This window comes from Saccopteryx leptura, chromosome 9 (assembly GCF_036850995.1).
Source record: "Saccopteryx leptura isolate mSacLep1 chromosome 9, mSacLep1_pri_phased_curated, whole genome shotgun sequence".
Lineage (NCBI taxonomy): Eukaryota > Metazoa > Chordata > Mammalia > Chiroptera > Emballonuridae > Saccopteryx > Saccopteryx leptura.
This window is the reverse complement of record NC_089511.1, coordinates 17,814,074-17,824,582: the sequence shown is the minus strand read 5'-3', so window position 1 is coordinate 17,824,582 and position 10,509 is coordinate 17,814,074. Positions and strand designations below refer to the sequence as shown.

Below are 10,509 nucleotides of genomic sequence, written 5' to 3'. Positions count from 1 at the left end.
AGTTGGCTCCAGAGTCCCTTCCTTGAACCCAAGCTCTCTTGGGAGTGGGGGTGCAGAGGAAGAGTGTGGCTCAGGACAGGGATGTGGGAAGGCGAGGTGGGAATTAGAGTGGAAGAGCAATGCCTGCCCACAGCAGAGCCTTGCCTAACAGCTGACAGCTGTGGCGCCTCCTGACTTGGCTGACCACATCACCTTCCACTGCCCAGGGCAGAGTTTCAGAGAGCTCTACCTCTCCCACCAGCAAAAATTATTCCTCCAGCCTTGGGGAATTTGTTTGATCTGTGAGCTTACTTTAATGAGCATAATGGGAGTGAAACTCAAATCCTTCTAGCTTTCACTCACTAAAATATCCTCAAAGTGAAACAAATTTAACTGGATTGCAAATTGGTGCAGGCTATTAAGTGACTAAGCTACAAGTGAGAGTACCATCCAATGAGTAGGGGAGTGGCAGCTCAGTCCCTCCTGTGACTGGCAGTGTGGCTTAGAGGAACCCAGGGAGAGAACTGGCTGAGCCCTGAAACTCCAGCTTATAGAAGTAAAGCCCCTTCTTGAAAAGTGGCCATGGAGCCTGCCTAGAGCCAGGAAGACCCCTAAAGACCAATGGGCTTAATCTGGTACAAGACAGTGACTAACCAAACTGCACTTCAACCCTTTAGTTATCACTGCCCCACCCTCCATAGCTTTCTTATGGTGGAAAACTTTGCATACCCTTGCTAGCCAAGCCAGGTAGGCAAGAAACAGTGGTTAGGATCTGTGGGATAGAGCCATTAAAACCTTCTCTACACATAGCGCGTGGGAAGGCCAAATCTGTCCGAGTGGCTCTATCCCTCCTTTTGGGCACATAATTTCCCAGACTCAGCCCTGTTTCCTTCTTTCTCCCAACAATGCCAGGCCTTTTGTGTGTGTGTGTAAATTTTAAGACTTTATTTATTTCAGAGAGAGAAGCAAGTGTGTGTGTGTGTGTGTGTGTGTGTGTGTGTGTGAGAGAGAGAGAGAGAGAGAGAGGAAAGAGAGAGGAGGGGGAGGAACAGGAAGCATCAACTTCCATATGTGCCTTGACCAGGCAAGCCTAGGGATTCGAACTGGTGACCTCAGCATTCCAGGTCGACGCTTTACCCACTGCACCACCACAGGTCAGGCAAGGCCTTGAGTAAGGAATTCCTCTACACTTTTCTAGTTGTTTCAGGAGACTTCCCCTTTCCACGCTGAGCTCACACAGCCCCAACAGTTCTTTGGCGCTTCCCTTGACACCTTTAATCCCTACCCTTGCCCTGAACCAAGAGCGACACAAGGAAAATCAGAAACACAGTTGACTTCCCCAGGAGTGGCAGCAACCCTAGAGAGAGGTGCCTGGCACAGGGCAGGGCCAGCCACTTTGTGACATTAGGAAATAGGGTAGAAGGTGACTCAGTCGGGCTCAGGCTCTTTGCTCCTCCTTAGCATTACCCTGGATAGGTTCTGGGACTGGCATTATCAGATGTTCATAGGGGAAGGAAGGGAAGGCTGGGGTTGCAGAAAGAAATGTGATATTCCCTGCTCCCTGCCCTCCCCCGACAGTCTGTCCAGTAGCTTGGCCTGTATACTGGGCTAGGACCCTAAAATATGAGAATTCAGGGCTCCAGGGTTACTGGCGAGGTTACGTTACCTGGGCACATGGCTCAGGTTCTCTGGAGGACAGGCTCAGGAAAGGGGGGGCTGGGATGCTTTTCTTACTGACGTGTCCACAGAGCACAAGCTCACTGTATGTGGCTCTCTCAGAGCCATGCAGCTCAAAGAAACTATGGCTCCTCTGTACATGCTTCTTTGGGAACCAACATAAAATCTGAAAGTCTGTGGATGTGATTTATAACTTTGAAATCTGTGATTTTGGTCGTAATCTTCATGCCCCATTATTATGGTACTAGGTTTCCTGCTCCGCACAGCACCTGGGTCAGGGGAGCAAACAAGGATCTAACCTTTCCCCCTGCTCCTCTCTCTGACATGGCCCGGGAGAGGGAGTGAAGGACATGGCACTGAGTCGCAGTCCTTTGTCCTGGACACACCCTCTGGCAACATTAGCTACCGGGGTGACCCTGAAGTGGAAACATACCAAGAGCCACTTTTGTTATCTTTCCCCATTGAGTTTTAAAGTGACCCACATCAGGATTAAAAGAAAGATGTGCTTCTGTCTGAAGTGCAGAATAACCATGTGTAAGGTGGATGCTGGGTCCAGAGCTAACCCCCAGAAGCTACACCTCTTGTCTGGGCTTTGCCAGCCTTTTCTCTCATCTCTCTAGTTGCTCCCTGGTCCTTTTCACTCCTCACAGCGTCACTCCATTCTTCTCACGGAGAAGCGTCTCAAACACAAACGTGCCAGTCTTCTGCCTTCCCAGTCCAAAATCCAAGGAGCCACTCACCCTGCTCCTGCTTATCTCCCCTCCATGGACCATGTTCCTTCCCTTTCATGGCCATTACATATACTGTTTTCCTCTGCGGCTCTTCCCAATGCTTCTGCTTCTGACCCTGTACTTTGCCTGGTGGTAACCTTCTCATTCTTCAGGTTTCAGTTAAAAGACCACTTCTTTAGGGGACATCTTCCTAACACCATACCTCCGAGGCTAGGACTGGTCCCCTGGTTATATACTCTCATGGCACCAGATCTACATCTTCCTTGCCCTATGGCCCCTCCAGGGATTCAAGACTCTTCCACTCTTGGCCTGAGAAGGCTCTGCATATCCTCTACCTGTTCCCATTCTACTCATTCTGCAAGCTTCCACTCAAACAAGTCCACGTTGGCGCCTTCTCCAGTTCTCCAGAGTAGGAACTCCTTTCTCTCTCGGTCTCGGACTCTTCTCTTTCCAGGGCATCTTTACGCTTTTGTTCAGACCTGTTTGGTACCAATGCCAAGCTTGAGCTCTACCACACCACTTTGCTTTTCTCCCCTGACTGAATCTCCAGGGCAGACACCAGATCTTGTCACCTCTTCACTATGGTGGAAGAACTCAAAATATGTTTGGTGAACCAATCAATATGGATTCTCTGAAATTTCTTCTAACAAAGAACACATATGGTCATGGATGTTCTCTTTAAATATCCTACTGCACAGTTTCAAGTGACACTTGGGAAAAATGTCCAGTGTTATTTCTTTTTGATGTTTTCAGCCAAATGTTTCTGTGTGCTACAAGAATAGAACTAAGTGCTAACTATTTCTGTGGGCAGAAGGAAAGAATGACTTGAGGGAGGAAATAAAAAGAGAAATAAAGAGAAGGACCAATACAATGTAATCCGAATATGATTTTTTTCTTAATCTTGTAAGTACCACTGTACTGGTGGCAATGACACTGAGAGTCCCCATGGCTGAGAGGGAAGCTGTGGAGGTGTTCAGTGCTAGCTCCATAAACTAGGCTCTGGAACAGAGTCTGAGATGCTCTGTATTAGATACTGACCCGTGTCATGTGCCACCGGTGAGGAGGAAGACAGAGTGCTTTTCCCAAAGGGTGATGCTCTCCCCAGGTGATGACTCTTCTCAGGAGGCAGGAGTGCTTTCCCAGAATAACCTTTTTGCTCTTTATTCAGCTGCTGCAGCAGATATTCATTAGTGACCACCAGGGATCTGAGGCATGGGGGAAAAGGCAGTCATAAAGTCATAAAAGCAGAGTAGATGCCATTCAGACCCGAAACACTTGTTAAAGACAAATATAAAATGAAGTAACATCTTTAAATAGAAAGAATTGTCCAATTTATGAGTGGGTTATTTTAAAAGCAGGCTGACAGTTTCTTTCTTCATTAGGTATGTTCCAGACTGACTATAGCGTAACATAGTTCACTTTTTTTTTTTTAATGAGAGAAAGGAAGATAGTGAAAGAGATTCTCACATGTGCTGTGCCCTGGCCTGGATCCACCTGGCAACCCCATCTGGGGCCAATGTTCCAGTACCGAGCTATTTTTAGCACCTGAGGCTGAAGCTCAGTTGTGACCAACCGAGCTGTCCTCATACCCAGAGCCATGCTCTAACAAATCGAATCACCGGCTATGGGAGGTGAGAAGGGGAAGAGGGAGGGAGAGAGAAGCAGATGGTCACTTCTCCTGTGTGCCCTGATCATAATTGAACCTGGGACGTCCACATGCCGGGTCAACTGTCTATCTGCTGAGCCACCAGCCAGGGCCTAGTTCACATTTTATACAGTGACTGTTCTATCCTTTCTAAAGCACTTTCATGAAGTAGGAGCACTGGGAGATTGGCACCTGACCAGGCCTCCAACTTCTACTCTTCTACTCTGTCTTACTTCTGCAATCAACTAGCAGTGCTAGTCATGGTCTTTATTACCATCTAATGTTAAAATTATCAGAAAGTGGCCAAAAAAACGCATGCACAATATTATTCTTTCTTTCTTTCTTTCTTTCTTTCTTTCTTTCTTTCTTTCTTTCTTTCTTTCTTTCTTTCTTTCTTTCTTTCTTTCTTTCTTTCTTTCTTTTCTTTTCTTTTCTTTTTTGTATTTTTCTGAAGCTGGAAACGGGGAGGCAGTCAGACAGACTCCTGCATGCGCCCGACCAGGATCCACCCAGCACGCCCACCAGGGGGCGATGCTCTGCCTATCTGGGGTGTCATTCTGCTGCAACCAGAGCCATTCTAGTGCCTGAGGCAGAGGCCACAGAGCCATCCTCAGCGCCCGGGCCAACTTTGCTCCAATGGAGCCTTGGCTGCGGGAGAGGAAGAGAGAGACAGAGAGGAAGGAGAGGGGGAGGGGTGGAGAAGCAGATGGGCGCTTCTCCTGTGTGCCCTCCCCGGGAATCAAACCCGGGACTCCTGCACACCAGGCCGACACTCTACCACTGAGCCAACCAGCCAGGGCAATACTATTAATTGTAGCACTATTTTAACAGCAAAATACCATCAACCTAAATGACCATTTACAGAGCAATAATTACATAACACACAATGGAGTTCTATACAACTATGAAAAGGAATGACAGAACCAACTCTATACGCCCCTGGAACTGATTGCTAAGATAAAATGTTAAAGTATCATTATGCCTCTACAAATACACACCCACACCCACACCTACAATGGAAGGCTAGTGGGAGGGAAGGAAAGGATAGAGGAGACAGGTAAGGAAGCCAGATTTGTCTGAGTTTATGTCGCTTTGTAGATTTCACTTTAGGACCATGTAAATATTTTAAATAATTATAAAACAAGATCATATAAAAATAATTTAAAATTTTCCTATTAATTAGGAAAATAGCAAATAGAAACAAAACAAACCTATATATTGAATGGGTGGTTTAACCACATAGAGAAAAATTATTTAAGTTACTTTAAAATACAGAAATTTGATTGTGCATCAACTAAAGAGATATACCCTAATGTTCTCAAAGTGTAGTCCCAGACAGCTGAAACAGATCACCTGGAAACTAATTAGAAAGGCAAAGTCTCAGTTCCTAGCCCCGCCCTGTGAATCAGAAACCCTGGGGGTGGGGCCCAGCAATCTGCATTTCAACAAGCTTTTCGGGTGATTCTGATGCACATGAGTTTGAGAACCATGACTTTACGCTACTTGCTCAACCTTTGTATATGTTGAAATAATTATAATAAAAAGTTTCAAAAATTAAAAAGCCATCCAGAATGGGTCTGGGTCTAATCCTCTGAATATGAAGTTATTCCAAGGAAAATCAGGTAGTTAAATTTGAGGCTGAACATTTGAGGATTAACTGAAAGTCCTAGTAAAGGTGTTTGTCCAATGAAAATGTTCAGGACTTTCCTAAATGTACCAATAGTCTTGAGACCTCTTTGGATTTGTCTAGCCTGCATCCTAAGGGTACTGTTCTTTGAAGAGGCTGATGCTATTGAGCTTCTCTGAAGAAACACATACATTGGTTTCTCTGTTATTCTGAGTACTCAACATATTTTTTGTGGCCAACCAGCAGGCAGGTATTTTCCGGAAGAACCAGGTGACTGATTCCAGGGGTACATAATGAGAAAGAAAAGCTAGCAGACTCAAACAAGGGTCCTGTTGGATCTAGAAAGAAACTACTTATTATTGAGGTAGTGCAATCCATCAATTCTAGCAAAGACATTAAGTCCCTGGTGTGTCCTGGAAAACAGTACTTTAAGCCCTGAGCTAACTGGCCTAGATACAAGTAGTTTACACATAACATGGAGTTAATTTGAAAAGCAGATAGGCCTGACCTGTGGTTGTGCAGTGGATCAAGGTTTGTCCTGGAACGCCAAGGTTGCTGGTTTGAAACCCTGGGCTTGCTTACCTGCTCGAAGCACATATGAGAAGCAACTACTACGAGCTGATGCTTCCCTCCCCCCCCCCCATTCCATTCTTTCTCCTCTCTCTAAAATCAACAAAGTCTTTTAAAAAAGAAGAAGAAAAGCATATAGATACTAACTTGCCAGTAAAACAAAGGAGATAAAGTAAAGTAAGCATCTACTTCCAGAAGCCAGCTAGATAGACCCACTCCTACCTCTGACTTTCATGGAGAAGGGCCACAGTCTCCTCCAGCTTTTTCAGCTGCACAAGCTCCTGGTTCAGGCAAACCACCTGTGTGCTCAGCTGTTGATTTTTGCGCAGAAGATCATCTACAAAGAACACAGTAGCCAGGGGTGAGCAGGATTCCAAGCAGCTGATCTCTGAGCAGAGCTTAAGGACATCTTGAAGAATTAGGGGCCTCCTCACTGCACCCACCTCCACACTTCATTATTCCTTCCTTAGAGACAGAAGATATGGTGGCAAGAATATAGGAATTAGCAACAAACAGACCTGAATGAAAATTCAACCACTTAATATTGAATATTATTCCATTTTTCTGAAGTTTCCTAGAGCTAATAACCTTGCCCCATAGCACTATCATGAGGAGTCAATGAGACACCTGTCCTCATTTAGCATAGGAAGTCAACAAATATTAGGTCTCTGTATCCTCAATTTTAGTTTATGAATGTATGTCCTTCATTTTCTACGGATACGTGCAAACATCTAGAACTGTGTCAGGCACATACATGGTTAGTGCTTGCAGAAACTAAACTTGTAACCAAGACACTCAGACATAGTTCCCCAAATATATTACCACTGCCTGCAATAATGAGGTAGTTACAAGCACGCGAACTCTGGTCTTCTAGAACTGTACTTCTTAAACTTTAATAAGCTTACAGATCACCTGGGGATCTTGTTAAAAAACAGACTCTGATTCAGTAGGTCTGAGGTGAAGCCCAACCGTCTGCATGTCTAACACACTCCCAGATAATGCTAATCTTGCTGATCTGTAAACACACTTTGAGTAGTAAGATTCTCAAAGGTGGAAAGCAGTGCTGCAACTGCTGTCTTTATCACCAGTAAGCCAAAATCAATCCTGGGCCTCATGGCTGATTGAAAAGTAGGTATCTAGTGAACAAACAGTGACCTGTTTTCAGAGTCGGTGAGTGGAGATGCTGTGATTATTCAGATTTGTCAAATCAGATGCGATGAGGCTGAACAGAGTGCTGTTTTCCAAATCAAGTTCCTCATATAAACTGAAATGCCCATAATATTTGTTTAGGGCTACTGAGCTGGAGGGTTAAAGTCAAGGGTAGATAGACTTTATCTAAAATACTGAACTAAACTATGCTAATGATAAAGTAGTACAGCCTGACCAGGCAGTGGTGCAGTGGATAGAGCATCAGACTGGGATGCGGAGGACCCAGGTTCGAAACCCCGAGGTCACCGGCTTGAGTGCAGGCTCATCTGGCTTGAGCTTGAGCACCAGGTCACTGGCTTGAGCGTGGGATCATAGACATGACCCTATGGTTGCTGGCTTGAGCCCAAAGGTCACTGGCTTGAAGCCCAAGGTCGCTAATTTGAGCAAAGGGTCACTCACTCTGCTGTAGCACCCCCCCCCCCCCGTCAAGGCACATATGAGAAAGCAGTCAATGAACAACTAAGGAGCCACATGAAGAATTGATGCTTCTCATCTCTCTCCCTTCCTGTCTGTCTGTCCCTATCTGTCCCTCTCTCTGTCTCTCTCACTGTCTCTGTCATACACACAAAAAATAAAGTAGTACAAGTCAAAACTATGGCAAAAGTAAAAGAAAAATACCCATTGTGGGCAAGGGTAGAGTGAAAAGGCATTCAAATACACTTACTGCTGATGTGTAAACTGAAAAAAACTTTTTGGGGAGTGATTTGGCAATGTGTAACAAAAGCTTCAAAAATGCCTACATCTTTTGCCCTGGCCAGGCAGCTCAGTTGGTTGGAGCATTGTCCCAATGATTCAAGGTTATGGGTCCGATTCCTGGTCCAGACACATACAACAATCAACCAATGAATGCATAGAGCAACAACAAATTAGTGTTTCTCTCTCACATAAATAAAAAATGTCCACATCTTTTGACCCACTAATTCTACTGGAAGGAATGCTCCCAGGAAAATAGTCTGAAATGTGCACAACGAGTAATGTACATAGATGTTAATAGCCACATTATTATTGTAGTATAAATATTATGACTCTCAGTTCCATCCGAAGGGAAGAAATCTTAGAGAAGCATTTTCACTATAGGGTCTTTTCTTTCATTTCAGGTCTTTTGAATATTGTGTGTGTGTGTGTGTGTGTGTGTGTGTGAGAGAGAGAGAGAGAGAGAGAGAGTGACAAGAGACAGAGAGAGGGACAGATAGGGACAGACAGAAAGGGAGAGAGATGAGAAGCATCAATTCTTCATTGAGGCACCTTAGTTGTTCATTGATTGCTTTCTCATATGTGCCTTGATGGGGGGGGGGCTACAGCAGAGTGAGTGACCCCTTGCCCAAGCCGGCGATCTTGGGCTCAAGATGGTGAGCCTTGCTCAAATTAGATGAGCCTGCTCTCAAGCCAGCGACCTTGGGGTTTCAAGCCTGGGTGCCTACATCCCAGTCCGCTCTATCTCCATTGCGCCACCACCTGGTGCAGGTGAATATTTGGAAATTCTTTAAAATTATTTATATTATAAATAATGGTGGCTTTATTTATTTATTTTGAATTCTTTTTTTTAAAGACTTTATTCATTTTAGAGAGGAGAGGGAGAGAGAGAGAGAGAGAAGGGGGTGGGAACAGGAAGCATCAACTCCCATATGTGCCTTGACCAGGTAAGCCCAAGGTTCTGAACCAGCGACCTCAGCATTCCAAGTTGATTCTTTATCCACTGCGCCACCACAGGTCAGGCTGGCAGCTTTATTTATAATAGCTAATATATATTAAAAACAACTATTAGAGGAGTAGATAAATAAAGTATAGTTGTGTGACATTAAAAGAAATGCCTATATGACCAAATAACATTAGGGTGGAGAATCAAATTGGTGATTTTCTAGGGTAGAGAGTGGGAGAACTAAAGGAACTTTCTGGAGAAACAGAAATGTGCTGTATTTTGATTAGAATGGAATTAAATGAGTGCATATATTTGTCAAAACTCATTCAACTTAAAATGTGTGCATTCTGGCCCTGGCCGGTTTGCTCAGTGGTAGAGCGTTGGCCTGGCGTGCAGGAGTCCCAGGTTCGATTCCCGGCCAGGGCACACAGGAGAAGTGCCCATCTGCTTCTCCACCCCTCCCCCTCTCCTTCCTCTCTGTCTCTCTCTTCCCTTCCCGCAGCCAAGGCTCCATTGGAGCAAAGTTGGCCTGGGTGCTTGAGGATGGTTCTGTGGGCTCTGCCTCAGGTGCTAGAATGGCTCTGGTTGCAACAAAGTGATGCCCCAGATGGGCAGAGCATCGCCCCCTGGTGGGCATGCCGGGTGGATCCCAGTCGGGCACATGCGGTAGTCTGTCTGACTGCCTTCCTGTTTCCAACTTCAGAAAAATACAAAAAAAAAAATGTGTGCATTCTGAGCTTGATTGATTTCGAGCTTCAGCCCCAGATGGGGTTTCTGGGTGGATCCTGGTCAGGTACATGTGGGAATCTGTCTCACTATCTCCCTTTCTCTCACTTATAAAAAAAAAAGCGTGCATTTTGTTATATATAAATTATTTTTTAAAAATCAAGACAAAAATTTTAATTTTGAGTTAAAAATATATGTAGAGGAGTATGGTAAAAGAAAATATATCAAAAACACTAACAGTAGTTACAGCTGGGAATGTAGTTTTTGTTTTCCTTATATTTTTCAAACTTTCTATAAAGAATGCAATCTGCTCCTGACCAGGTGGTGGCGCAGTGGATGGAACATCAGACTGGGATGCAGTGGACCGAGTTTCGAAATCCGGAGGTTGCTGGCCTGAGCGCAGGCTCATCTGGCTTGAGTGTGGGGTTGCTGGCTTGAGTGTGGGATCATAGACATGACCCCATGATTGCTGGCTTGAGCCCAAAGGTTGCTGGCTTGAGCAAGGGGTCACTTGCTCTGCTGTAGCCCCTCTATTCACCCACCCCTGGGTCAAGGCACATATGAGAAAGCAATCAATAAATGATTAAGGAGCCGCAATGAAGAATTGATGCTTCTCATCTCTCTCTCTTCCTGTCTGTCTGTCCCTATCTGTCCATCTCTCTGTCTCTCTCACAAAAAAAGAATGTAATCTGCTATAATCAGAAAA

At 44.9% G+C, this 10,509-nt stretch overlaps 1 protein-coding gene across 1 annotated transcript in view; it reads right to left on the bottom strand.

Moving 5' to 3' along the window:
- Positions 1-3,270: 3,270 nt before the first annotated feature.
- Positions 3,271-10,509, bottom strand: part of LRRC36 (leucine rich repeat containing 36) — a 35,584-nt gene continuing 28,345 nt past the window's right edge. Inside the window, 2 exon segments of the mRNA XM_066348804.1 lie at positions 3,271-3,592; positions 6,452-6,566. Coding sequence (XP_066204901.1) covers positions 3,367-3,592; positions 6,452-6,566 — 341 coding nt within the window. The 3' untranslated portion in view covers positions 3,271-3,366.